The following is a 26,055-nucleotide window of genomic DNA, read 5'->3' on the forward strand; positions in this document are numbered from 1 at the left end:
GTCCCCTGATAGAAGCATTCTCCCTTTGAAACTAAGACTTCTAGATTACCAAAGACTGATGTCACAGGGATAGGAAGTTAATATTTTGCTGAAACCGAATTTATTACTCTCATTTATTTCCCTAACAAATGAAAGAAAAACCCTTTTATTTCTCATTAGAGGCATGAAAGGCATGACCATCACCAAAGCCAAAAACCTTGGAACCATCCTAAATTCTTCCTTTTCCATTATTTTAATCCCACCTGTTAGAAAATTTATCAGCTTTACTTTCCTTCACATCTCTCACTTTTATCTCCTCCTTTACATCCTCATATCAATCACTGCCTTAGAACAGACTTCACCTTCACTTACTCAAATTGTAGAGACAATCTACAATTAGCTTTTCCCACTTATCCATCTACTACTTTTCTGCTAGAGAAATCTTTTAAAAATCACGTCATATTTAGTGGCTCTACGTGCTTAAGGTAATTTCCAACTTCTTACCCAGCTGAATTAATTCATCTGTTGTAACAGAGATCCAAAGTCACATGGCTTTAACAAGTTAGAAGTTTATTCTCTCTCAGGACTTACATGGTGGCTCTCCAGTGTCAAGAATCCAGGTTCCTTCTGATTTGTTACTTTACCATCTCTTAGTATGTTGCCCTTATCTACATGGTTCAGGATGCCTCACCACCATGTCGGAGCCAGCATGAAAAAGAAAATGGTGAAGAGAAGGATGTGTTCTTCCCTTTAAGTTTACAACCTGGAAGGATTTGTAAATCATTTTCACTCTCAGCTCATTGGCCAGAACATGGCTAAAAGTTCCAGCTGCAAGAGAGTTTGGGAAAGAGAGTCTTTAGTCTGGCTATCCTTATGTCTAGCTAATAATGGAGAGGCTCAATTACTGTAGAAAAAGGGGGAATGAATTTTGGAGGTGTACCAGTAGTCCATGCCACCGAGGTATACAAGGTCTTCTGGAGATTGACCCTTGCCTGGCTCTTTACCTTATCTCTTAGTGTGCTGCTTTTCCACTCCTTCTCCTTTCCTAGGTGTCCTAGACTTTGTTTCCTCTTTCTTTCAGCCATGCTAAACTGTTTGCCAAACATGCTATGCTGGTTATGTTTCTCTGCCTTTCCTCATAATGCTTCTTTAGCCTGAGATGTCCTTGCCACCCACTCCCGTCATCTCCAATACTCTCTGTTAACCTGATCTCTGACAATTTGTTTTTCAAGAGTTAACTTAAGCATCTTCTATTATATAAAGCCTTTATTGGAGAGCACCACCTTCACCCTGGTAGAACTGACCATTCTCTCCTCTGTTGCCCTTATTATGTGCAGATAGACTAGTCATTGTACCTTCTGGCAGTTATTTACACTTAGATTCTTTCTCTTCCATTGTAAACACTTTGAGGGCAAAGAAGACATTTTATTCATGTATCCCTTGGATGTAGCATAGTGCCTGACAGAGGATATACACTAAATATTTACCAAATATGCAAGTGGGTCCATAGCAAAAATATATCTGTCCAGATTTTTAAATGTCAGGGCATGCTTTTAAGACATAGCTGGCTGCTGTTTTTTAAACTTTTGTCAATTAGTCAAGATGATAATGTTAGCTCCAACAGTATCTATAATCATCCTATATTATCTTGTTAATTGTTTCATATTTAGTTTTTAGTTATAATTTAACTCTAAAAGTACTTTCAGAATTAGCTACGGGACTTTTTTTTCTGTTTGAAATGAGTGGACTTTTCTGTCTACTAAGGCACAATATTTATAATTGCTTTTTAACAATTCAGTGTATCAGTGACTTGCTGCAGGAGATTTGTCCTGAGACCTTCTGAGCTCTGCCACCTTAACATACTGGTTCTAAGATATAGATATCTCAGGGTTTGTTTAATGACTAAGAGTCATTTTTGTAAACAGATACTAAGGCAAGATTGCCTTAAATATTTTTACATGGAGAATTTTTTTTTTTCTGCATTACTGTCTTGAGTAATATCTTTTGTTTTACTTGTAGATTTGATGGTCCTCGAAGATTTGAGGATTTAGGGTCAAGGTGTGAAGGACCGAGACCCAAAGGGCCTCGTTTTGAAGGAAATCGCCCCGATGGGCCAAGACCCAGATATGAAGGTCACCCAACAGAGGGCGCTAAAAGCAAATGGGGAGTGATTCCCCGGGGGCCAGCATCTCAGTTCTATATTACCCCCAATACATCCCTCAGTCCTCGACAGAGTGGACCACAGTGGAAAGGCCCCAAACCAGCTTTTGGACAGCAACATCAGCAGCAACCTAAGTCACAAGCAGAACCAGGAAACAAAGAACCATTAGCAGACACCAGTAGTAACCAGCAGAAGAATTTTAAAATGCAATCAGCTGCATTTTCCATTGCTGCAGATGTAAAGGATGCCAAGGCGGCTCAGTCAAATGAGAATCTAAGCGACTCTCAGCAAGAGCCACCTAAAAGCGAAGTCTCGGAAGGGCCCATAGAGCCTTCTAATTGGGACCAGAATTCTCAAAGTATGGAGACTCAAATGGACAAAGCCCAAGCTGTTACTCAGCCTGTACCCCTTGCAAATAAACCTGTACCTTCTCAATCTACTTTTCCCTCAAAAACAGGGGGGATGGAGGGAGGAACAGCAGTAGCAACATCATCATCACTAACTGCAGATAATGATTTTAAACCTTTGGGTATTGGTCTGCCCCATTCAGAAAACAACCAAGATAAAGGGCTGCCTCGGCCAGATAACAGAGATAATAGGTTAGAAGGCAATCGAGGCAGCAGCTCATCTTACAGAGGTCCTGGGCAAGGCAGAATGGAAGACACACGGGATAAAGGACTAGTAAATAGAGGTAGAGGCCAGGCAATCAGCCGTGGCCCAGGGTTGGTCAAGCAAGAAGACTTTCGTGATAAAATGATGGGTAGAAGAGAAGACAGTCGAGAGAAGATGAGTAGAGGAGAAGGCAGCCGGGACAGAGGGTTGGTGAGGCCAGGAAGCAGTCGGGAGAAAATGCCAGGTGGTATGCAAGGCAGCCAGGAGAGGGGTAGAGCTGGCAGCCGAGAAAGGGGACCACCTCGGAGGGCTGGCAGCCAGGAGAGAGGACCCCCTCGAAGACCTGGGAGTAGAGAGAGAGTACCACCCCGAAGAGCTGGGAGCAGGGAGAGGGGACCACCTCGAGGGCCTGGCAGTCGGGAAAGGGGTCTGGGAAGACCAGATTTTGGTCGTGACAGAGGTCCATTTAGACCAGAACCAGGAGATGGTGGAGAAAAAATGTATTCATATCACCGAGATGAGCCTCCTAGGGCAACATGGAACCATGGAGAAGAGAGAGGGCATGAAGAGTTCCCATTAGATGGTAGAAATGCTCCAGTGGAACGAGAAAGACTTGATGATTGGGATAGAGAGAGATACTGGAGAGAATGTGAACATGACTATCAAGATGATACACTAGATTCATATAACAGAGAGGACAGGTTTTCGGCACCATCTCGATCTCATGATGGAGATAGACGAGGCCCTTGGTGGGATGATTGGGAGAGAGAGCAGGATATGGATGAGGACTACAGCAGGGAAATGGACAGGGACTTGGACAGGGACGTGGATCGGATCGGAAGACCTATGGATATGTATGATAGAAATTTGGATAATGAGTGGGACAGAGATTATGGGAGACCACTGGATGAACAAGAATCACAGTTCCGTGAACGAGATATTCCATCTATTCCACCTTTACCACCCCTCCCACCTCTTCCACCTGTGGATAGATATCGGGATGATAGATGGAGAGAAGAAAGAAATCGAGACCATGGGTATGATCGAGATTTCCGTGATAGGGGTGAGTTGAGGATCCGAGAGTACCCAGAAAGAGGAGATACATGGCGGGAAAAGCGAGATTATATTCCTGACAGAATGGACTGGGAAAGAGAACGATTGTCAGACAGATGGTACCCATCTGATGTGGATAGACATTCCCCCATGGCGGAACATATGCCCTCCTCACATCATTCTTCTGAAATGATGGGGTCGGATGCAAACTTAGACTCTGACCAAGGCCTTGGAGGGGTAATGGTTCTCAGTCAGAGGCAGCATGAAATCATTTTGAAAGCTGCACAAGAACTGAAAATGCTTCGGTAAGTTAACTACTTAAGATCATTTCTTTTAGTCAAAACCTCATTCAGACTGCTCTTTTTAAAATGATGTGTTATATTTGAATGGAATCATTTTTGTTCAAGTTCTTACCACATGATTTTAATTTTAATTTCTAGTCATTGAGTGCTGTTTTAGGGTAGGATGGATATTTAGGAACTGTATTAATTATAATAAACTTATGTCCTGAAATATGAAAATTTGATAGCCATTCTTGGCTTTTGTAGATATGTTGCTGACATGCCATGCCTGTGATTGTTTCAAGTTCAAACTTCAACTTTCCAGTGCTCTGGATTTCACAGAGCTCATACGTAAAATCCCTTTTTTCCCCTGAGGCAGTTTGTTCTTTGGTATTAGATCTGATAGACTTCATATTCACTAATCTTTGGTATAACTTTGGAAAGTGCTGGAAGGATTTATGTTTTTCTCTGTTGAAGCTAAGAATGGTTTACCTGGAAGCAGCCTCAGATTTATCTAACTATTGATTCTTTCTTTTTGGGATGTTTTATCTTTCATTATAACTAGAAGCAGTATCTCTACTTGAGGATGTCACTTGTTTCTACATAATCAAATATTTTCTTTGTGAGATGGAGAATAGAATTTGGATTTCTTGATTTACAATCACCCAACTATGTATAGGTATCTACATAATGCTTCCCATTAGTAGCAGTAATAATAAAAGCTAACATTTATTGCACGCTTACTATGTACCAGGAACTGTACTAAGTGCTTTGTATGTATTAATTCATGTAATCCTTATATCAACTATATCCTGAGATGAGAATTTAGGAGTCACTGACAGATTGCAATGAGAAATTACTTTTTGAGTAATTTCTTAGGAATTAGCAATGTTTTGTGAAAATAAATTAATGGTTAGTTTTTGATATATTCCAATGTATTGTGTTTTTTTTTCATTTTTCAATTCTGGTCTACATTTGTGGATTATGCCACTTGAAATTATAACTGAAGCTTTATGACTAAAAAAGTATAATGAGGAAAAATACCTGTAAGTAAAGATCAAAGATCAGGTGCCTCAGGAAACAAAACAGATTTCTGTGGTCTATAGAAGATACACTCTAAGAGATTTGACTTTTCCAGATTATTCCTGAAGATAGTAGTAAATGTGGAAAGTATGCTATAGAACATTTAGCTATTCTCTGTTCACTTTTAAATTATGGACACCTTTAATTTAACACCTACTGTGTGCTGGCACTGTGCTGATAATTTAGCATGTATTATCTCAATCCTCCTATCTCAAATCCTTACCGCAAAGGCCTGCAAAGATAAGTAATAGTATTCCCACTTCACCAAAGACACTAAGGCTCAGAGAGTACCACTTGGCTACTAGAATTGGTAAACCTAGAATTTGAACCCAGTCTGTCCAACTCTAAAATCTGTTGTTTATGGAGAGCACCAAGCTGATTGGTGTTACTAAGCTGCCAAGGTTTCTTTCCTTTTTGAAATTTCCTTTTCACCCGTTATTGCTTTGTATAGAAATGCTGGATACAAGGTGCCTCATCATCCTTTTTTTAAAGCTCTTTCTAGGCCACATAATAAAACAAAATATGTGAAGTGATGGGTAAGAGTGGTCATAGTTAAATACAAGTCACTCACGTTGTATTGGGAAAGTCATAGTATGATTTACATGAGGCAGAAAATAATCTTTTTTTATACTTGACCCTTACTTTGTGTCCATTTGGCTCATTACACTTTACAGAATGGTAGGGAGAAAATTGTAAAAGGTCTGAAGAGGTTGTGGTAGATGTTGTATGTGTTTACTGTGGGCATTGTAAGGAAAAGTGAAGGGAATTTGACCAGCGATTTAAAGAAAAACTGGAAGAGTTACGTAGTTACTCTTTAGGAGTATGAAGTGTTGTTTTAAAGGTTTAGACTGACAACTGTTCTCACTGTATACAGCAGGGGCTGTAAACTAAAATGCCCACAAGAACCACACAGGTAACTAAAATGAGTGAAAGCGGGCCAGTGTAACTCTACTGGGTTTGGTGAGGACTGTGGCAAACTGCTTCATCTAAAACAGGCAGCCACTACTCCACTGAGCTGATTGTCGGCATGTGGGAATGTAGGCCCAGTGTCTGCAGATCTCTTTAAAATTTGAATTTATATGGAAAAATATGTTATTTTGCTTTGTAAGTAATGGCAGCTAGCTCAGATTTTAAAACTAATATGGAAGCTAAATTTTAAAAAACCTTTTTATATATTCATATATATCCAAATACATTGATATTTGGCCCATGTGCCACCATTTTGCAACCTCTTATCTAAAGACTATTGAACAAAGAAAAAAATAGCAAGAGAGATTTTTGTTGGATGAAAGAAAAACATGACAAGTAGGTGAGATATTAAAATAGACTAAAGAGGCAGGTTCTAGAATCGGTCCTTGAAGATCTTCAATAATTTATCATTATTTTATAGGTCGTAGATGACTGATCAGTTAGCTCATAAAAGCAAGAGAGTATTACCCTGGAGATGCTTTATGGGCACTGTAGAGGATTTGAAAAAAGGTTTTAGTTTCCTTTTTTGTTCTTCAATATTAATTATAGTTATTTAGGAATGGAGAACACATGCCTTATGTACAATGGCAATTTTATTTGTTTACAGAGAACAGAAAGAACAGCTTCAAAAGATGAAAGACTATGGGTCTGAGCCACAGATGCCTGACCATCTACCACCCCAGGATTCGAGATTGCAGAATACATCTTCAAGACCTGGAATGTATCCGGTATGGGAAAATATGTGCCCAGAAAATGAAATGGTTCTTACTTTGTATGTTTGTATGTCGTTTGATTTTTTTTTTGTATTACAATAAGTATAAATTTCCTCTATAAAAAATGTAAATTTTGGAAAAGTAAAAAGCTAATGGTAATGGACCTTTGAAAATATTATGAGCATGGTCGAAAGTGTGACAGAAATGCTTTTTCCCCCAGGGTTTGATAAGTACACCAAGCACACCGGAACTATATATATGGCTTGGTGTTCACAAAATTGTAGAATTTCCTTGGTAATCCTTTTTGTTCAAATAGTCCTGTTTTCCATTTGGACAGTGCAGGGACTCCCTGTGAGCCCTGCTCATGTGAGCTTCGTAGTCTCCCTGCCTCTTCAGGCTACTAGTCCTTAGCTAGGGAAGGGGTTGAGCATCGTGCCCCAGTTCAGGCAGTGAAGCTACGTTAAAGACTTGTGTGATTAAGCTCTCCCCTTGTTTTGCTTTCATTTTGTTGTTGTTGTTGTTGTACCTTTAAGCCAGTGATGGGCTTTAAAAACGTTATCATGCAAATATAAGTGAGAGAGAGAAAAAAACCACTACTGAACCATTTCATCAGATTAACTCTCCATTTCTCAACGTTCCCTTCCATCCTAATCTAACACACAACACTCAGACGTAACTGTTGATGTCAGCAACCACCATGATGTTGACTCCCCAAATCATATCTCTTGGCCTGTGTATGCATCAATCTGCCTACAGGGTTTCTCTCTGGGTGTGTCTCCTGCCAAACTCAACATATTTAAAATGGAGCTCATTACCATCCTCCCATGAAAACTTGTTCTTTCTCCTCATTATCACCTAGTCACCCGGACTTGAAACCTGAAGTCAGCCGTAACTCTTTTCTCTGTCCTAACCTTCTGTGTTCAGTCATTCTGTTGATTAATTTTACTATCTTTTTAATATTGTTCAAGTATTCTATCCTCCACTTTCCTACAACCTCAGTTCCAGCCCATGTCAGTTCTTGCCTAGATTATTTCAGAAACACCCTAATTCATCTCTCTCCATCTCATTCCCCTCTGATCCATTCTTCATTCTGCTTCCAGAGTGATTATTTTTAAAATATTTTTTGAATCAAATTTTGAGTTATAATTTACATATGTTTTAAGCCCACAGTTTGAGTTTTGACAAATGTATACCAAAAGATTAAAAAAATTTCCATTGCCCCCAAAAGTTCTCTCATGCCACTTTGTAGTTAGGACTACCCTACACTCTACTTTAGGCAGCACTGATGTGACTGCTGGCCAAAACAGACATTTTATGTTTTTGTTTTTGTTTTTGTTTTTTTTGGCTGTGTTGGGTCTTCGTTGCTGTGCACGGGCTTTTTCTAGTTGTGGCGAGTGGGGGCTACTCTTCGTTGCGGTGCACGGGTTTCTCACTGCGGTGGCTTCTCCTGTTGCGGAACACAGGCTGTAGTCATGCAGTCTTCAGTAGTTGCAGCACGCGGGCTCAGTAGTTGCGGTACGCGGGCTCAGTAGTTGCGGCACGTGGGCTTCAGTAGTTGTGGCACGTGGGCTCAGTAGTTGTGGCGTCGGGTCCTAGGGTGCATGGGCCCTAGGGCACAGGCTCAGTCGTTGTGGCTCATGGGCTTAGTTGCTCTGTGGCATGTGGGATCTTCCCGGACCAGGGGTTGAACCCACATCCCCTGCATTGGCAGGTGGATTTTTAACCACTGCACCACCAGGGAAGTCTCCAAAATGGACGTTTTAAAACATAAATCTCACCATGTTGTACCTTGGCTTTAGAACGCTTCAGTATTCTTGTGTTCCTTTCAGGATAAAATCTAGATTCTTTTGCCTGGCCTTTTATGTTCTTCCTGAGCTGGCCCAAGCTCTGCTTACCATTACTTGCTACTCCCTCTCTTTACTTTCCCTCCACATGGAGCTTCTGACAATTCTGTGAGTGTGACTGGCTCTTACTTCTCCATGCCTTTGCATATGCACGTTGTTCTCTAAACCTAGAGTTTCTTTTTTTTTCTCTTCCTATCCTCTCCTCTAACTAGTTAATTCTTGTTTATTTTTTAGAACTCATCTCTGTATCTTCTCTTCCACTTGTGTAGGACAATTGCCCTCGCATGTACGCCTGTAACATCTTATGGGCCTCTGTCAGAACCCTTATCATACTGTATTTGGATTGTCTGTTTTCTTGTCTGTCTTGCCTTCTGTCTTGTCTTGCCTTCTCTCTTATCTTGCCTGTCCTTCATAAGGATAGGAACTACATCTTTTATCTTTGACTCTCTTAGCAAATAGTAGAAGCTCTAGATTATAGATCCACATTTCTGCTTTATTCACTTGATAAATCAATCACAAACATTTTAACATATTGCTACATGCTTTTTATTTTTGATGCACAATTTATTAAAACTATTCCATTTAACAAAGTTAAACCTTTGTTTCTAATCTTTTATTAATACAATGTTAATAAATGTCTTTGTATCAAATTCTTATTTTTTTTAGTTTTAATATTTTTTTATTGAAGTATAGTTGATTTACAATGTTGTGTTAATTTCTGCTGTACAGCAAAGTGATTCAGTTATACATATATACACATTTTTAATATTCTTTTCCATTGTGGTTTATCCCAGGATATTGAATACAGTTCTTTGTGCTATACAGTAGGACCTTGTTGTTTACCCATTCTATAGATAAAAGCTTACATCTGCATTCTTTATTTTCTACAAACCACTATGCATTATGCTTCAAATTCTTATTTTAGATAACTTCTTAAAAGTACTTTTAAACTCCTATAGTGGTATACTTTAGTTAAAGAACAAGGACATTTTTAATGATTCCTATAATATAGCCAACAGCTCTCTAAAATAGTTATATAACAACTATACTATAGCCTAGCAAGCATCAGCTACTTAATATTTTTGGAAGATTTAATTTTTTTTTTTTTTTTTTTTTTTTATTTATGGCTGTGTTGGGTCTTCGTTTCTGTGCGAGGGCCTTCTTCTAGTTGTGGCAAGTGGGGGCCACTCTTCATCACGTTGCGCAGGCCTCTCACTATCGCGGCCTCTCTTGTTGCGGAGCACAGGCTCCAGACGCGCAGGCTCAGTAATTGTGGCTCACGGGCCCAGCTGCTCCGCGGCATGTGGGATCCTCCCAGACCAGGGCTCGAACCCGTGTCCCCTGCATTGGCAGGCAGATTCTCAACCACTGCGCCACCAGGGAAGCCCAAGATTTAATATTTTAATAAAATGTTTTAAAATGTTTGGTAATGGGACTTCCCTGCTGGTCCAGTGGTTAAGACTCTGCGCTCCCAATGCCAGGGGCCCAGGTTTGATCCTTGGTCAGGGAACTAGATCCCTCATGCTGCAACTAAAGATCCCGCACACAGCAACAAAGATCCCGAGTGCGGCAACGAAGATCCTGCGTGCCGCAACTGAGACCTGGTGCAGCCAAATAAATAAATATTTTTAAAAATAATAAAATGTTTGGTAGTTTCGATAATTAGTGAACATGAATATTTTCTGATAATTGTTAATTACATTTCTTATAAAAATCCTGTTTTATCTATTTGACTCTTAAGGTTTTTCTTACTAATTTATGTTATCCTTAGTATGGTACAGATATTAATCCTTTCTCACGTAAATACTGTAGGAGTGTTCTGTTTTTCACAAATGTATGTATTGCTTTCACTATGTAATATGAAAAAAACACTTTTTATTTGTAGACATAGTCCAGAATTCTTATGATATCTAAAGCATGTCTGGATAGCTGTGCTCCAGACGCAGTAGCTTCGTCATGTATAGGCATTTCCCTAACAAAGTTTAAAGTGCCGTAACCTGAAGTTTACCTTACATCATTTACCTAATAGTCATTTGTCTTTAACTCCAGCCTGTAGTGGCCTCTTGTTAAATAATATTTCTTACGTTATTAGCCAAAATGTAATTTTGTTACTCAAAAAGTTTAACACGCAGCCTGTGTATGAATAAATATATAAGTAATGTGTATTGTTGGCTTTCCAAGGTCTAAAGTAGCTGTCAATTTGTTTGTCAATAGAACAAACCAGAAACATAGAACTAAGAGAAATGGGTAAAGAGTGTTCGAATCAGAGATTAAAATTATCTCTGATTGCAAAGATTAAAATAAAATTTGACAGTTGGGTTTTAATATTAAGTAAATAGAACCTATCTACCAAGAGATTCTACTGTTTCCTTAATATACATTTCTGTTGACATTTGGTGGTTGTCAGAGAGATTACTAAATGTCCCATTTGGTATCTTTGTTTTGTTGTTTCCCGGTTCTGATGTTGTGTGTTGGTACCAGCCTTGCCACAAACTACTATTGTCAGTCAGACAATTAGATAGAAGTGAGGGAGCTAGCTAGAGTTTGTTTCTCTCACTGGAAATTCACTATTTTTGTGGAGGAGATAGGTTACCATAGTGGGGAGATAGTTTATAGCAGAGATTCTTAACCAGGTGGTGAACATCAGAATTACAGAAGTTTTGTTTATTTTAAACTAATGCCAGGACCTCACTCACAGAAATTCAGTAGGTTTGAGGTGGGCCTGGGATATTTGTATCAAATTGGCTAGCACCCTAATTTTTCTGGAAGGAGAAGAAAAAGAGGGTGGTTCATTGCAGGGAAGGGAGGAGGTGATAGTGTTGAGGGCATTTTTTTTTTCCTTTTTTAAACCAACCTAAGGTATTTGAGGTATAATTTACATAATCTAATTTGCCCATTTTAAGTTTGTAATTCAGTGATTTTTAGTAAATTTACTGAGTTGTCCAACCATCACCATAATCCAGTTGTAGAACATTTTCATCACCCCAGTAAGATCCCTTGTGCCAATCCTCATTCCTACCCAAGTCCCAGGCAACAGCTAATCCACTTTCTGTCCCTATAGATTTGCCTTTTTGGGCATTTAATTTAAGTGGAATCATACAATATGTGGTCTTTTGTGTCTGGCTTCTTTCACTTAACATAATGTTTTAAAGGTTTCATCCATGTTATAGCATGAATCAGTACTTCATTTCTTTTTATTGCCAAGTAACAATCTGTTGTATGGCTATACCATATTTTGTTTATCCATTCACCAGTTGATGGACATTTGGGTTATCGAATAATGCTGTTGTGAATATTTGTGTGCAGGTCTTTGGGGGGGCATGTTTTTCTTGGTTAGAGACCTAGGAATGGAACTGCTGAATTATTTGGTAAATTGAAGTTTAACTTTTTGACAAATTGTTAGACCATTTTCCAAAGTGGAAATTTTACATTCTTACTAGCAGTCTAAGAGTCTTTGTGTTTCTCTACATCCTTGCCATCATTTGTTATTGTCTGTTTTATCAATTATAGCCATTCTACTGGGTATGAAATGGTACCTCATTGTGGTTTTAATTTGCATTTCCCTCATGACTAATGATGTCGAGCATATTTTCATGGGCTTATTGGCCATTCATATGTTTTCTTTGGAAAACTATATGCAAATCTTTTGCCCATATTTTTTTTGACTATTTGTCTTATAAGAGATTTTTATATTCTGAATACAAGTCCTTTATCAGATAGGTGATATGCACGTATTTTCTCCCTAATGGTGTATTTTAAATTTAAAGTACAAAAAGTTTTGAATTTTGAGTAAGTTCAATATATCAAATTTTTCTTCAATGGATTGAGAACCAGATTTTAATTTCTACTGATACATGAAAACATGATGGTATGCTCATTCATTAAGCCATTTACTCTTTTTTCCAGCCTCCAGGGTCCTATAGACCACCCCCTCCTATGGGTAAACCACCAGGTTCAATTGTAAGACCCTCTGCTCCACCAGCAAGATCATCTGTTCCTGTGACCAGGCCGCCTATCCCAATACCGCCACCGCCACCCCCTCCTCCTCCGCCGCCACCTCCTCCTCCAGTGTTAAAGCCACAGACTTCAGCTATGGAACAGGAACGCTGGGATGAAGATTCTTTCTATGGCCTCTGGGATACAAATGATGAACAAGGACTGAATTCGGAATTTAAACCTGAAGCTGCAACGATTCCATCTGCTCCAGTGTTACCACCCCCACCTGTTCACCCTTCCATCCCTCCTCCTGGCCCGGTGCCTATGGGTATGCCACCAATGTCCAAACCACCACCAGTGCAGCAGACTGTCGATTATGGCCATGGCCGAGGTGAGTGAAAGTGGCAAATTTGTATTTGGGATTCTAAAGGAATTGTTAGCTTCAGCTTTGGCTTCCTTAAGCTTCACTCTTACAGTGTTTTTATCCCTGATTTTGTTTACCAGACATATCCACTAATAAAGTTGAACAGATACCCTATGGAGAAAGAATAACTCTACGTCCAGATCCACTACCTGAAAGATCAACTTTTGAAACAGGTAGGAGTCCCAGAGAGATCAGTATTTTTAAACCTTTCAGGACCCAATTATCATATGATTTCCCTTTTGGTAAGATTATCTGGGCCTCCCCTTTTTTTTTTTTTTTTTTTTTTTCAGTGTTCAGAAATAAAGTTTTTGTGTTTTTTTGTTTTAATTTATTAATTTATTTATTTTTGGCTGCATTGGGTCTTCGTTGCTGCGTGCGGGCTTTCTCTAGTCGTGGCGAGCAGGGGCTACTCTTCGTTGTGGTGCGTGGGCTTCCTATTGCATTGGCTTCTCTTGTTGTGGAGCACGGGCTCTAGTCGCACAGGCTTCAGTAGCTGTGGCACGTGGGCTCAGTAGTTGTGGCTCGTGGGCTCTAGAGCACAGGCTCAGTAGTTGTGGTGCACAGGCTTAGTTGCTCTGTGGCATGTGAGATCTTTCTGGACCAGGGCTCGAACCCGTGTCCCCTGCATTGGTGGGCGGATTCTTAACCACTGTGCCACCAGGGAAGTCCCAGAAATAAAGTTTTAATGGAACACAGACACACTCCCATTAGCTATTGTTTACAACTGCTTTTATGCTAACAAACCAGAGCTGGGGTAGTTGTGACAAAGACTGTATGTCCTATAAAACATTGACTGTCTGTCCCTTTACAGAAGAAGTTTGTTAATCCCTGTTCTAGACACTGGGAATTCAACATGAGAAAAATAAAAGTTTCTGTGCTTATGAAATTACATTCTAATGGGAAAAACAAACGAATAAATGAACAAGATCGTTTCAGACCTTTGAATGTATTATAAAGACAATGAAACATTTGATGTGATGGATAGTGAAGGTGGTTAATTTAGACAGAGTGGTCAGAGGAGGCCCCTGTGACAGTGAAGCTGAGAGCTGAATGACAAGGAGTCAACCATGAAGCATCTGCAAACAGATGGTCCCAGTCAGAGGGAACAGCAGGTGGTAGGTCTCAGGAACAGGAAAGTGTGGTTGCATCACAAAGAGATGGGGAAAGTAGTAGGAGGTGAGATCAGAGAGGGAACTAGGGTTAGGCAGGGGCCAGCTCACAGAGGGCCTCTTAGAATGTGGGCCTCCCTTTAATATAGCTAAAAGATTTATAAGTTGAATTTAGGGCAACAATTTATACTAGTTCTAAATTTAGATGTGTACATTTCTGCTTTTATTTCAGAAAAAAAGGGGTATAGTTCTTATTTTATATTGTTTTTATAGAGCATGTAGGCCAACGAGATCGTTATGATAGAGACAGAGATCGTGAGCCTTATTTTGATCGTCAAAGTAATGTCATGGCAGATCATCGAGATTTCAAAAGGGATCGGGAGACACATAGAGATCGAGACCGGGATCGTGGTGTTATTGACTATGACCGGGATCGATTTGACAGAGAACGCCGACCTCGAGATGACAGGTATGCTATGAGAAATATCTTTGCCAGGTGTGCAAATTACCATATACTTAAGTTCAGCAAAAGTCAGTGTAGTTAAAGGAAATTTAGTAAATGATGTATTTTTCTCATGCATGTGTGTGTATAATTTGGAGAGGGAAGAGTACCAATTTTCAGGAAACTAGGTGGTTGAGTTTTGTGAGCTTGAATTCCAGAGAGTTAAATGGGAGATGGAGATAGCCAGAAAGGAAAGGAAAGAGTATTGTTAACAAAGTTGTAATCATTGCTTAATTAATAGGCAAACAATTTATTTTTGCAATTTGTGAGCTCTGTGGATGTGTGTATGCAAGGCAGATCTAAATGGGAAAGCAAAATGAAAATATAAGTATTGACCATGTATAGTAAGTACCCATAGAAAAAATTGGGCAGATAATGGTGTTGCATTATAAGAGACCTCCGTATATTTTTTGTTTACCAAAGCACTTACTGTTAAACCTTCTAGGACTCAGTCATATCGAGACAAAAAAGACCATTCCTCATCCAGAAGAGGGGGATTTGATAGGCCATCCTATGATCGGAAGTCTGACCGACCAGCCTATGAAGGACCGTCCATGTTTGGAGGTAGATTAGTGCCTTATTAACTATAAAGATGCTGAGAACTGAAAACAACATGAGATGCTTTCCATTGTAGTTATGGATTTAAACTTTCAGAGTAAAATGCACTCACAGATTTCTCAGAGGTGACAACATTATCACCAAAAATAACCATGTAATTGATGAAATAAAATGTAAATTTCTCTTTTTACATTATTAAAGAAATTTTGGAAGCTAGAAACAAAATCGCTTATAATCCCACCACCTACCATACCACAACTATTGTAATTTTGTATATTTCCTGTCATTCTCTCTTCACACACATATTAATGAAGTTGTAATCAAAGTATAAATACAGTTTCTTTGTTGTGCTCGTTCCCATTGATATTGTGTACTATATACATTTTTCCATACGTAAACCTATTATATTAACAGCTCTATGATAGTCCATCAAGTGGATGAGATATATGACTCTTATTTTTGGACGTTTAGGTTGCTTTTAGTTTTTCACTGTTATAAATTACACTTAAACTAGAAATTCACACCTACTTATACAAACAAGCTTTCCTAAGCTGGTAACTCGTTCTCAAAATTGTAAAGCAGAAGTTACATACAGACGGACTATAAATCATACTCAGGACTATTCAGGAGTACATGTTATTCTTCTATATTCTGTTGCTTAACTTTTTTCCTAAGTTTAATACAAACAAGGATGAATTCAGTATTTTTCAGAACATTCTTTTTGCCTGAAATCATACCTAAATCTTTTCATTTTCTTGATTTCAATAGATTTACATTATCTTAAACTATCTCTAATTAAGGATAAAAGTAGGCCCCAAATCACCATAAGTTATATTACCTTAGGAGGAGTGGAGAGAGTTAAAATTTTAAATAATTACTGTATAAATAGTAATTTGTTCAACTGCTGGAATCCTAGGAGAACGAAGAACTTACCCAGAGGAGCGAATGCCCCTGCCAGCTCCTTCACTAAGCCACCAGCCACCTCCAGCTCCGCGGGTTGAGAAGAAACCTGAATCTAAGAATGTGGATGATATTTTGAAACCACCTGGCCGAGAGAGCAGACCTGAGAGAGTAAGTCCTATGTAAATGACTAGTTTTCTTGCAAATTAGAAGCTGATAAGAGATCTTTTTAGTATCCTGAACAGAATTTCTGTACTTTTCTGTGACGTCGTATTTTTTTTTAATTTTTAAGAAAATTTTAATTTATTTTATTAAAGTATAGTTGATTTGCAATGTTGTGTTAATTTCTACTGTATAGCAAAGTGATTCAGCTACATAGATATATACATTCTTTTTCATTTTGGTTTAATCACAAGATATTGAATATATATAGTTCCCTGTGCTATACAGTAGGACCTTGTTGTTTATCCATTCTGTATATAATAATTTGCATGTGCTAATCCCAAACTCCCAGTCCATCCCCCCCGCACCCTCCCCCTTGGCAACCACAAATCTGTTCTCTGTGTCTGTGAGTCTGTTTCTGTGTTGTAGTTAAGTTCATTTGTGCCATACTTTAGATTCCACATATAAGTGATATCATGGTATTTGTCTTTCTCTTTCTGACTTATTTCACTTAGTGTGATAATCTCTAGGTCCATCCATGTTGCTGCAAATGGCATTATTTCATTCTTTTTATGGCTGAGTAGTATTCCATTGTGTATATGTACCACATCTTCTTTATCCATTCATCTGTTGATGGACATTTAGGTTGTTTCCACATGTGACGTAGTATTAATATCAGATTCAAGGCATCTTACCATCTCCAAATCATCATAAAATCTCATAAACTGCCTACCCTATAGAATCTAAGAAATTAGAGCTTAATTGCTTGGCAGAAAAAAATGTTGAAAGTTTTAGAAAATAATTCATAAGAACTCAATTAATTGCAATTTGAAGAAGGGAAAAGAGGATTTGGTTTTATGGTATGTGGAACTAAAAGAGGGAGAATTAGGAGACTTGATTAGTTTAGACATATTTTCCTCCATTTGTATACATTCTTTTTGTTTTTTTTTAAACATGTAGCTTATTATTCTTTTTTTTTAATATTTATTTATTTATTTATTTATGGCTGTGTTGGGTCTTCGTTTATGTGCAAGGACTTTCTCTAGTTGTGGCAAGCGGGGGCCACTCCTCATCACGGTGCACGGGCCTCTCACTATCGCAGCCTCTCTTGCTGCGGAGCACAGGCTCCAGACGTGCAGGCTCAGTAGTTGTGGCTCACGGGCCCAGCCACTCTGTGGCATGTGGGATCTTCCCAGACCAGGGCTCGAACCCGTGTCCCCTGCATCAGCAGTCAGATTCTCAAACACTGCGCCACCAGGGAAGCCCCCTACATTCTTAAATTTATCTTTTATTGCAAAATAATTAGATTCCATTTAAATAAAATGGTACGGGAGATTTCCATCAGAAGTTTGACTCTGTATATGTATGTATGTCACTGTTTTAAAGTCTATTTCATATATTATTAATATAGTTACTCCAGCTTTCCTGTGGCTGTTGATATATCTTTTTCCATCCTTTTAATTTCAATCTGTTTGTGTCTTTCAATGACACAAATAAAGTATGTTTCCTATAGACAGCATGTAGTTGGATCATGTTTTTTTATGCAGTCTGATAATTTTTGCCTTTTAATTGGATTGTTTAAATCCATTCACGTGTAATGTTATTATTGATATAGATGGCTTAAGTTCCCTGGTGGTCTAGTGGTTAGGATTCTGCGCTTTGACTGCCGTAGCCTGAGTTCAATCCCTGGTCGGGGAACTGAGATCCCGGAAGCCACACAGTGCTGCCAAAAAAAAAAAAAGGAAGGTATAGATGGCTTAATTCCATTCTTGGATTGTTCAGTTGTATTGAAATACAATTGAGTTTTTCGTATTGATCGTATATCCTTCAACATTGCTGAACTCATTTATTGGTTCTAATAGATTTTTAATGGATTCCTTAGGATTTTTCCTATATATAAGATCATGTAATCTGCAGATGGAGATGGTTTTACTTCTTACTTTACAATGTGTATGCCTTTTTTCTTTTTCTTGCCTCATTGCTCTGGCTAGAGCTCCAGTACAGTGTTGAATAGATGTGGTGAGAGTGGACATACTTGTTTTATTCCTGATCTTAGAAAGAAAACTTTCAGTCTTTCACCATAAGTACTATGTTAGTTGTGGGTTTTCATTAGATGTCCTTTATCAAGTTCAGGAGGTTCCCTTCCATTCCTAGTTTGTTGAATGTTTTTATCATGAAAGGATGTTGGATTTTGTTAAATGCTTTTTCTGCACTGAGATTTTTTTGTTTTTTATTGTATTGATATAATGTATTACATTAACTGATTTTCAGATATTAATTTGAATCTCTGGGATAAACCCTACTTGGTCATGTTGTGTACTTCTTTTTATATGTTGCTAGATTCAATATGGTAGTATTTTGTTGAGAATTTTTGTATCCATAATCCTAAGAGATATCTGTAATTTTCTTGTGATGTCTTTGTCTGGTTTTGGTATCAGATTATATGCTTGGTTTGAAATGCTGGCCTCATAAAATAAGTTGGGAATTGTTCCTTCCTCTTCTATTTTTTGGAAGAGTTTGTGAAGAGTTGGTATTCTTCTTTAAAGGTTTGTTAGGATTCGGTGAAGAAGCCATCTGGGCCTGGGCTTTTCTTTTTTGGCAGTTTTTGGACTACTAATTAAATCTCTTCACTTGTCATAGGTCTACTCAGGTTATCTATTTCTTCTTGAGTCAGTTTCAGTAGGCTGTGTCTTTCTAGGAATTTGTCCATTTCTTTTAAGTTATCTACTTTGTTGGTATACAGTTGTTCATAGTATAACCCTTTTAAAATTTCTGTAAGGTTGGCAGTCATGTCCCCTCTTTTTTTCTGATTCTAGTAATTTGAATTTTCTCTTTTTTCTTAGTCTAGCTAAAGGTTTGTCAATTTTGTTGCTCTTTTCAAAGAGCTAGCTTTTGGTTCCATTGATTTTTCTTTGTTTTTCAGTTCTCTATTTTATTAACTTCTGGTCTAATATTACTATTTCCTTCCTTCTGCTTGCTTTCAGTTTAGTTTGTTCTTCCACTGTCTTATGTTGTGTCTTCATTTTTGTTTATCTCAAAGTATTTTCTGATTTTTCTTTTGACTTCTTCTTTGACCCATTGGTTATTTAGGAGTATGGTGTTTACTTTCTACATACTTGTGCATTTCCCAAATTTTTAATTTTACACCATTGTGGTCAGAGACATGCTTTGTATTATTCCTGTGCTCTCAAATGTATTAAGGTTTGTTTCATGGCCTATCATATGGTCTGTCCTGGAGAATGATAGGTCATTGTTAACTCTAAGATCTCACTGTGAAAAAAAATCTTCTCTGGGTGATTTTTTTTTTTCGTTGTGTTTCAGATTGTTGTTATAATGAGAGGATTGCCTGGCAGTGGAAAGACACATGTTGCGAAACTTATTCGAGTGAGTATGGGAAAGTGAAAGAATCAGTTGCTTTTGTTAGCCACTTGCCTTCTTAGCAAGTAACATGATATTCATACAGATATTTCCCATTTGATCCATTCTAGTTGGCCCATCTGGTAGATGCTATCTCATAAATTTTGATCTGCTTAGGCTACTTTGCCCCTGCTTGATTTGAAACTACAAGAAGATTGCGTGGTATTTGGCCATAAGAAAAACTTTGTGCACGTTTATTAATTTATTCCATAAATTCTCTTTAACTTTCATGAATATATGATTCTTAGGATAAGGAGGTAGAATTTGGAGGACCTGCACCCAGAGTTCTAAGCCTGGATGATTACTTCATCGCTGAAGTGGAAAAAGAAGAAAAAGATCCAGATTCTGGAAAGAAAGTGAAAAAAAAGGTATGGTATATTCCTCTCAGATTACATCCTGATTCATAAATAGCATTGAAAGGAAAACATGTTCAGAGGGAAATGTGGCTTTTTTGAACACGAACTTTAGTACTCAGGTGTGAAGGAAAGACTAGAAAGTTGTCTCTATCCAAATGCTAACGAGGGAAGAGATTTAAGATGATTCTTTGCTTTTGCTAACTCCATATCTCTTTTGGGGGATCTCAGGTAATGGAATATGAATATGAAGCTGAGATGGAGGAAACCTACCGCACCAGCATGTTCAAAACTTTCAAAAAGACTCTGGATGATGGCTTTTTCCCTTTCATCATCCTGGATGCCATCAATGACAGAGTTAGACATTTTGACCAGTTTTGGAGTGCAGCAAAAACCAAGGGATTTGAGGTATAGATTTAAAAGAACTTTAGAGTACTTTGTGTTATCATGTAAGTGCTGCATTTGTTTGCCTAATCATTATTCATTCTTTCTTAGGTGTATTTGGCTGAAATGAGTGCAGATAACCAGACTTGTAGCAAGAGGAATATTCATGGAAGAAAGCTTAAAGAAATAAATAAGGTGATTTTTCTGAAGCACAGAGGGTGTAATATTCTAAACTTCATTTTGCCTGTTTCATCACTGTTGTCTGGAAATTCTTATTTATCCCCTTTACTTTCAAAATATATTTTCTACCTGCTTTAGTAAATGTTTCTTAACCTTTGTATCTAAGGGTATGAGGTGTCCTAGCTCTTCCTGGAACTAGCCTGTTAGACTTCACAGTATTAGTTAAATTTGTCTTGGATATTCTCTTGGTCTTTCTTTGAGTAGTTTCCAGAGATAACTTGACCTCCTGAATCTCTCAATTAGATGGCCGATCACTGGGAAACTGCACCTCGTCATATGATGCGTCTGGACATTCGTTCTTTGCTGCAGGATGCTGCTATTGAAGAGGTGAGCGTTCTTTGGCTCGAAAGCAGTGCAAAAGCGACCTTTTTTTCCATCTGTTTTTACTTTGAAAAAAATTTAAATTACAGAAAATTGCACGTATAGTATTGTATTGGCCAGAAAGTTCGTTTGGGTTTTTCCATAATGGAAAAAACGAACAAACTTTTTGGCCAACCCAATATAAGAACACCTGCATGACTTTCGTTGAGATTCACCAATTGTTAATATTTTGTCTCATTTTTCTCTATTTAGATTTCCTCTATTTCTTCTTCCTCCTCTTCTTACTACTACTACTACTGCTACTGCTACTACTACTACTATTATTCCTCTTACTGTGGAACCATTTGAGAGTTAAAATGCAGACCTCATAAACCCTTTAGCCCTAAATATTTCAGTAGATATCTCCCAAGAACAAGGGCATTCTCTTACAAAACTAGAAGGCTCAATTATCAAATTTAAGAAATTTAACATTGATAAGATACTAAGTTAGGTAATATAAATTTCCTGAATTCTTTCATATACAGTCCATATTCATATTTCACCAGTTGTTCCCATACTGTGCTTTATAAGAATTTCTTAAAATCCAGGATCCAGTCCTTTAATACAAAAAATGGTTTTTCAGCTATGTCATTGTCATGAAAGACAAAAAATTTTTGAAGAGTATCGGCCACTTAGCTGTTTTGTAGAATGCCCCTCAATTTGGGTTTGTCATGATTAGCTTTAGGTTAAACATTAGCAGGAATGCTACATAAGTGGCATTGTGTTCTCATTGCATCATATCAGGGGTCCTATGATGTCGTCTTATTTCATTATTGGTGATTTAAGTGTTGATCACTTGGTTCAGGTGATATCCATCAAATTTTTCTGCATTTTTCTCTTCCTAATAAGTAATCTGTAGGGAGATACTTTGAAACTGTTAATATCCTGTTCCCCGACAGATTTTCACAGATTGCGAATTCTTGTCTAAATCAATTACTAGTTTGAAATAAATAAATCTTTATTATGGAAAAGGAGAGATTTTGCTCTTTTAATCAGTTATATACTTCTGTTTTATTTGACCTCTTCCTGTGAATGAGAGTTATCTGTACTCAGTGTTGTCACTGTATTTTTATGTGTTTTTACCTCCCATGCCACTCCTCAACCCATTTCCTCTGGCTTCTGCCCCAGCCATTCTCTAGAGACTCTCTCACCAAAGATTTCCATGGCAATAGACAATTCTCACTTCTTTTGCTTAATTTTGCAGCCACATATGACATGGTTGACCATGTCCACCTTCTTGAAACCATTTTTCTCTTGGCTTCTGTGAGTCTACCTTCTCCTGGTTTTCCTCTTGCATCTCTGGCCATCCCTTTTCAGTCTCCTTTGCTGGCTTCTCTTGCTACCCAGTCCTTAAATGCTGGAGTTCTTTAGGGCTCTATCCTAGGCTCTATTTTCAATCTGCACATTCTGTATAGATAATCAGGCTTTTTGGTACCTTGGATTGCCACTTACATGCCCTTAATATTAAATTGTAAAGGCTGGAATGCATTTTATCAATATCTTAACAGTAATTATTATCTGTGTGGAGGGGTTATGGGTGATTTTTATAATTCTACCATTATTTTCCGAATTCTCTACCAAAAAATATGTATCATCTTAGTACACCTCAAACTCAACCTATTCAATATGTAGTTCATCCAAACCTGTTCCTCTTCTCACATTCTCTATTTTAGTAATTAGATCCATCAATCCACTTGGTTGCTGAAACCCTGACTCTCTACTCTCCATTATCTTTGACTCTTTACTTTCCCCTTGTACCAGTGTTTAATTCTATCCCTCCACCATATAGTCAGCCTACAAGTTTTGTCAGTTTTACCTTATAAATACTTCTCTAATTTATCTACTCTCTATCTGCATTGCTACTATTCTGGGCCAAGCTATTATCATCTGACTTTTTACTATACCCTTTCTTAAATTTTGAAATTTGAATCATACCTGTTTTACTTGATTGAAAAAATACTTGCTAAAGGTTTTAAAAAGAAATCCTAGTAATCCATTGTCATTCAAAACAGATAACCATCAGTTTAGATCATTATACTCAACTTCATAGAGAATTACAAAGATGGATATCCCAGGAAAATGAAAAGCAGGAATATCATCCTGTCTGTCAGTTCTGTTTCAAAGTTTAGGGTGTTAGAAATTACTTAGCATGTAACAGCAAGTCTGTGTGTCTTGCTCTGGGCAACTGTGCTCATTTCATATCTCAGTGAGGGACTCAACATTTTCCTAAATGTTAACTCAATCTTTTTGTGTGTGATTATTGTGGTATTGTAGGTGGAGATGGAAGATTTTGATGCAAATATTGAAGAACAGAAGGATGAAAAGAAAGATGCAGAGGAAGAGGAAAGCGAACTGGTAGGAGACAGAACAACCACTTTGAACAAAGTGTCTCTTTATTAAAATTCTTAAGGGTTTAAATTCAGCTCTGTGATCAGATGACTATTGTTGATATGCACCTTAATGGTAAAAGTTTCCATAATCATCTTCAAGGAGACTTTTGGATACTTTTTATTTTTCCCCTGACCAAAGGAAAAGAACCCTCTACTGTGTTGTTACAAGAAAATTTTTAGAATGCTAAGAAACTTACCCTTGTACTCACTCATCTATTTGTGGGTGGCTCTAGGGGAATACACTTTTTAAGAAAATCGATTACATTTGAAAGGGTATTCTTACATTCCAGCAAATATGTGGTACAGCCTACCCAATGTATGCATAATTGTCTCTTCTTTGCTATAAGAGCTCAAAATTGATTTTCTATAAACTGAGGCAGAAGAACTTATTGAATGAGGAGGCAGAGGGTTGCCACTGACTGCTGGATTTGTTCTTCCACATTTTATCCTATTAAGTGATGGGGAAAATGATTTGACTGTGTAGGCAATGCATTTTGCTTAGGCTGATTAAAGGCTTACGTAGTGTGAATTCAAAGTTCCCGTGTACCTACTGTAAGTGCTTTTGATCACACCTCTGTAGTGATGTCTGCCTTACCCTGTCATTCAAGAATATGCGACCTATAGACTTACGTTATTTTCAGTGTTTGCTAATGGGGTACAGAGATGAGCAGTGCCTTGGAATAGTGTTGCTTTTTAAATTCAAAATATTATTTGTTTTATTTAATACTTCAGCCCTTGCTAAAGCTGCTTTTCATATTCTTCTGAAAATGTGCAAAGCGAGAACCCTGATTCCTAACCCCTAGAGAATACATTCTCTCTAAGGAGTGGTCCCATCAACCCATGTGTGTTATAGAGGACTCTGAATAGAAACTGTGTGTTTGCATAGAGATGGTGTCAATTTCTACATTCCTAGATTTCATATGTGGATTAAAAAATAAGCTTTAAAGTTAATGGCATTTGAGTCTCCTATGTTTTTTTTTTTCTTTAAACAAAGTATTTTTATTAATTAGGTTGTATTTTGACATACATGATCTAAGATGTAGGCAGGAAATTCACTTAAAGGTCCACGCTGTCCTGGAATATGGCTAATGACCAGTTTAGCTACTTGCAGCGTGCGTACTAGCAATCAATTATGTGAGAAGTCTCTAATGTTAGCTTTCTGAAGCTCTGTCTTCCTTTTGTGGAGATTTCAGTTCAGCATATGGTTCATAACATCTGACTTGCTTAGGTGTAGGTCAAAACTTGGAACTTTTAATTGAATGTACTATTATTTTTAAAAGTGAAACACACTGTAATACTTTATTTTTTCATCAGAAACATGGCAGTGAAGCCTTAGAACTCTACCCTGCTGAACTATCTCTTTTATTTCCAAGTGGCCTAATATTTCAAACAGTGAGAAGATGATTTTAAGTTTTAAGGAAGAAAAGGGTGGTTCCAGCAGGGGGAAATTAATGTACTCATTTTGCTTATCTTTATGTTATAAAACTTCTCTTAACCTTTTTTCAAAATGCAGAATCAAGATCTTCTACTATTGGGTTCTATTCCAAGAGTAAAAGATTCTTGGAGAATTGACCCTTGGAAAGGGTTAAGAGCAAGTCTTGTGTCATTCAGACCATTTTAATGGAATTTTCACTGAACTTTACATTTTCTACTCTGTACTGATTACTATAGCTGGGTGAAATCCAAACTTTTCTTGGTTAAGAGACTCCTTTGGGGGGATCATTGGTATGATATTTTGTCTTCTTTAGTGCTTCATTGAACCTCATAGATCTGACTCAGAATTTATAAATATATTATTCTAGTGATGTTTAAGGTTTTCAGATGATTTTTTGAGATACAACTGTACAAATTCCATCAGTACTAAACTTTTAGCACCATCATTTCAGCCTTTGTCTTGGTTTGTTCTAAACATGTATTTGGAAAGGATGGTATAATTTATAATCTGAAATACTACCTAATTAGTTGAAATTGAATTATTAGTCTGGCTTAAAGACTAGAAATGCATAAAACCTGTAGATTTCCTGGAAGAATGATGATGCTCTAGTACACTCTTACACAGAAGCTATTGTCATGAAATGTTCAACATACTTTCCAACTTTACCTGTGTGTCAGTCTATTCTATGAACTTGAACATTCCCAATAGTAGAAAGATATATGGATTCTTAAAAGAAGATGCTGACACCTTTGATGAATCTGTCCTATATAATAAGTCCTAATATTAAAGTTCTGTATGTTAAGACCTAATAGAGAACAGAGTCCAAATGAAGGAAAGGGGGAATCAGTGAATTATGTGGAAAAAGCATACACTTGCTAGGTGAATAAACTGAAAGGCTTACTACATAGCTAAATAGGTACATTGTGAAATTTGAAAATCTTATGTAGGACTTCGTTTGAAATAAACCACCCAGTTATTTTATTAAATAAGATATAAATTGCCTGTGGAGATTTCTGGGTTTTCATATAATAGAAAGATGTAATTTTTTAAAAGACATCAGAAATAATAATCTGGTTTCCAACTGATGAAAAAGTAATGCTCTGAAATTGATTCAGTAAAATTAGTCTTTGTAAGATCTAACTGGTAAATGGATTGAGTCATTTTAAAATGAACTTGAACTTCATAATTGT

The 26,055-nt window shown here is 37.6% G+C and overlaps 1 protein-coding gene across 4 annotated transcripts in view; it reads left to right on the plus strand.

Moving 5' to 3' along the window:
- The window catches only part of YLPM1 (YLP motif containing 1), a 69,082-nt gene that overhangs the window by 31,301 nt on the left and 11,726 nt on the right, over positions 1-26,055 (plus strand). For 2 of the 4 annotated variants that reach the window (XR_009007406.1, XM_057542309.1), the window contains exons 5-17: positions 1,999-4,110; positions 6,746-6,866; positions 12,602-13,022; positions 13,136-13,228; positions 14,438-14,633; positions 15,112-15,230; positions 16,141-16,295; positions 19,608-19,670; positions 19,952-20,071; positions 20,288-20,464; positions 20,552-20,635; positions 20,924-21,007; positions 23,315-23,395. Coding sequence is in view for 3 of the 4 variants with exons in the window: in XM_057542309.1 (XP_057398292.1) it covers positions 1,999-4,110; positions 6,746-6,866; positions 12,602-13,022; positions 13,136-13,228; positions 14,438-14,633; positions 15,112-15,230; positions 16,141-16,295; positions 19,608-19,670; positions 19,952-20,071; positions 20,288-20,464; positions 20,552-20,635; positions 20,924-21,007; positions 23,315-23,395 (3,826 nt within the window). In the remaining variant the exon portion in view is untranslated. Of the gene's footprint in view, positions 1-1,998; positions 4,111-6,745; positions 6,867-12,601; positions 13,023-13,135; positions 13,229-14,437; positions 14,634-15,111; positions 15,231-16,140; positions 16,296-19,607; positions 19,671-19,951; positions 20,072-20,285; positions 20,465-20,551; positions 20,636-20,923; positions 21,008-23,314; positions 23,396-26,055 lie in introns of those variants that run through there. The other 2 variants (XM_057542310.1, XM_057542311.1) reach the window with 2 other exon arrangements.

The sequence above is a fragment of the Balaenoptera acutorostrata genome, chromosome 3 (genome assembly GCF_949987535.1).
Source record: "Balaenoptera acutorostrata chromosome 3, mBalAcu1.1, whole genome shotgun sequence".
Taxonomy (NCBI): Eukaryota; Metazoa; Chordata; class Mammalia; order Artiodactyla; family Balaenopteridae; genus Balaenoptera; species Balaenoptera acutorostrata.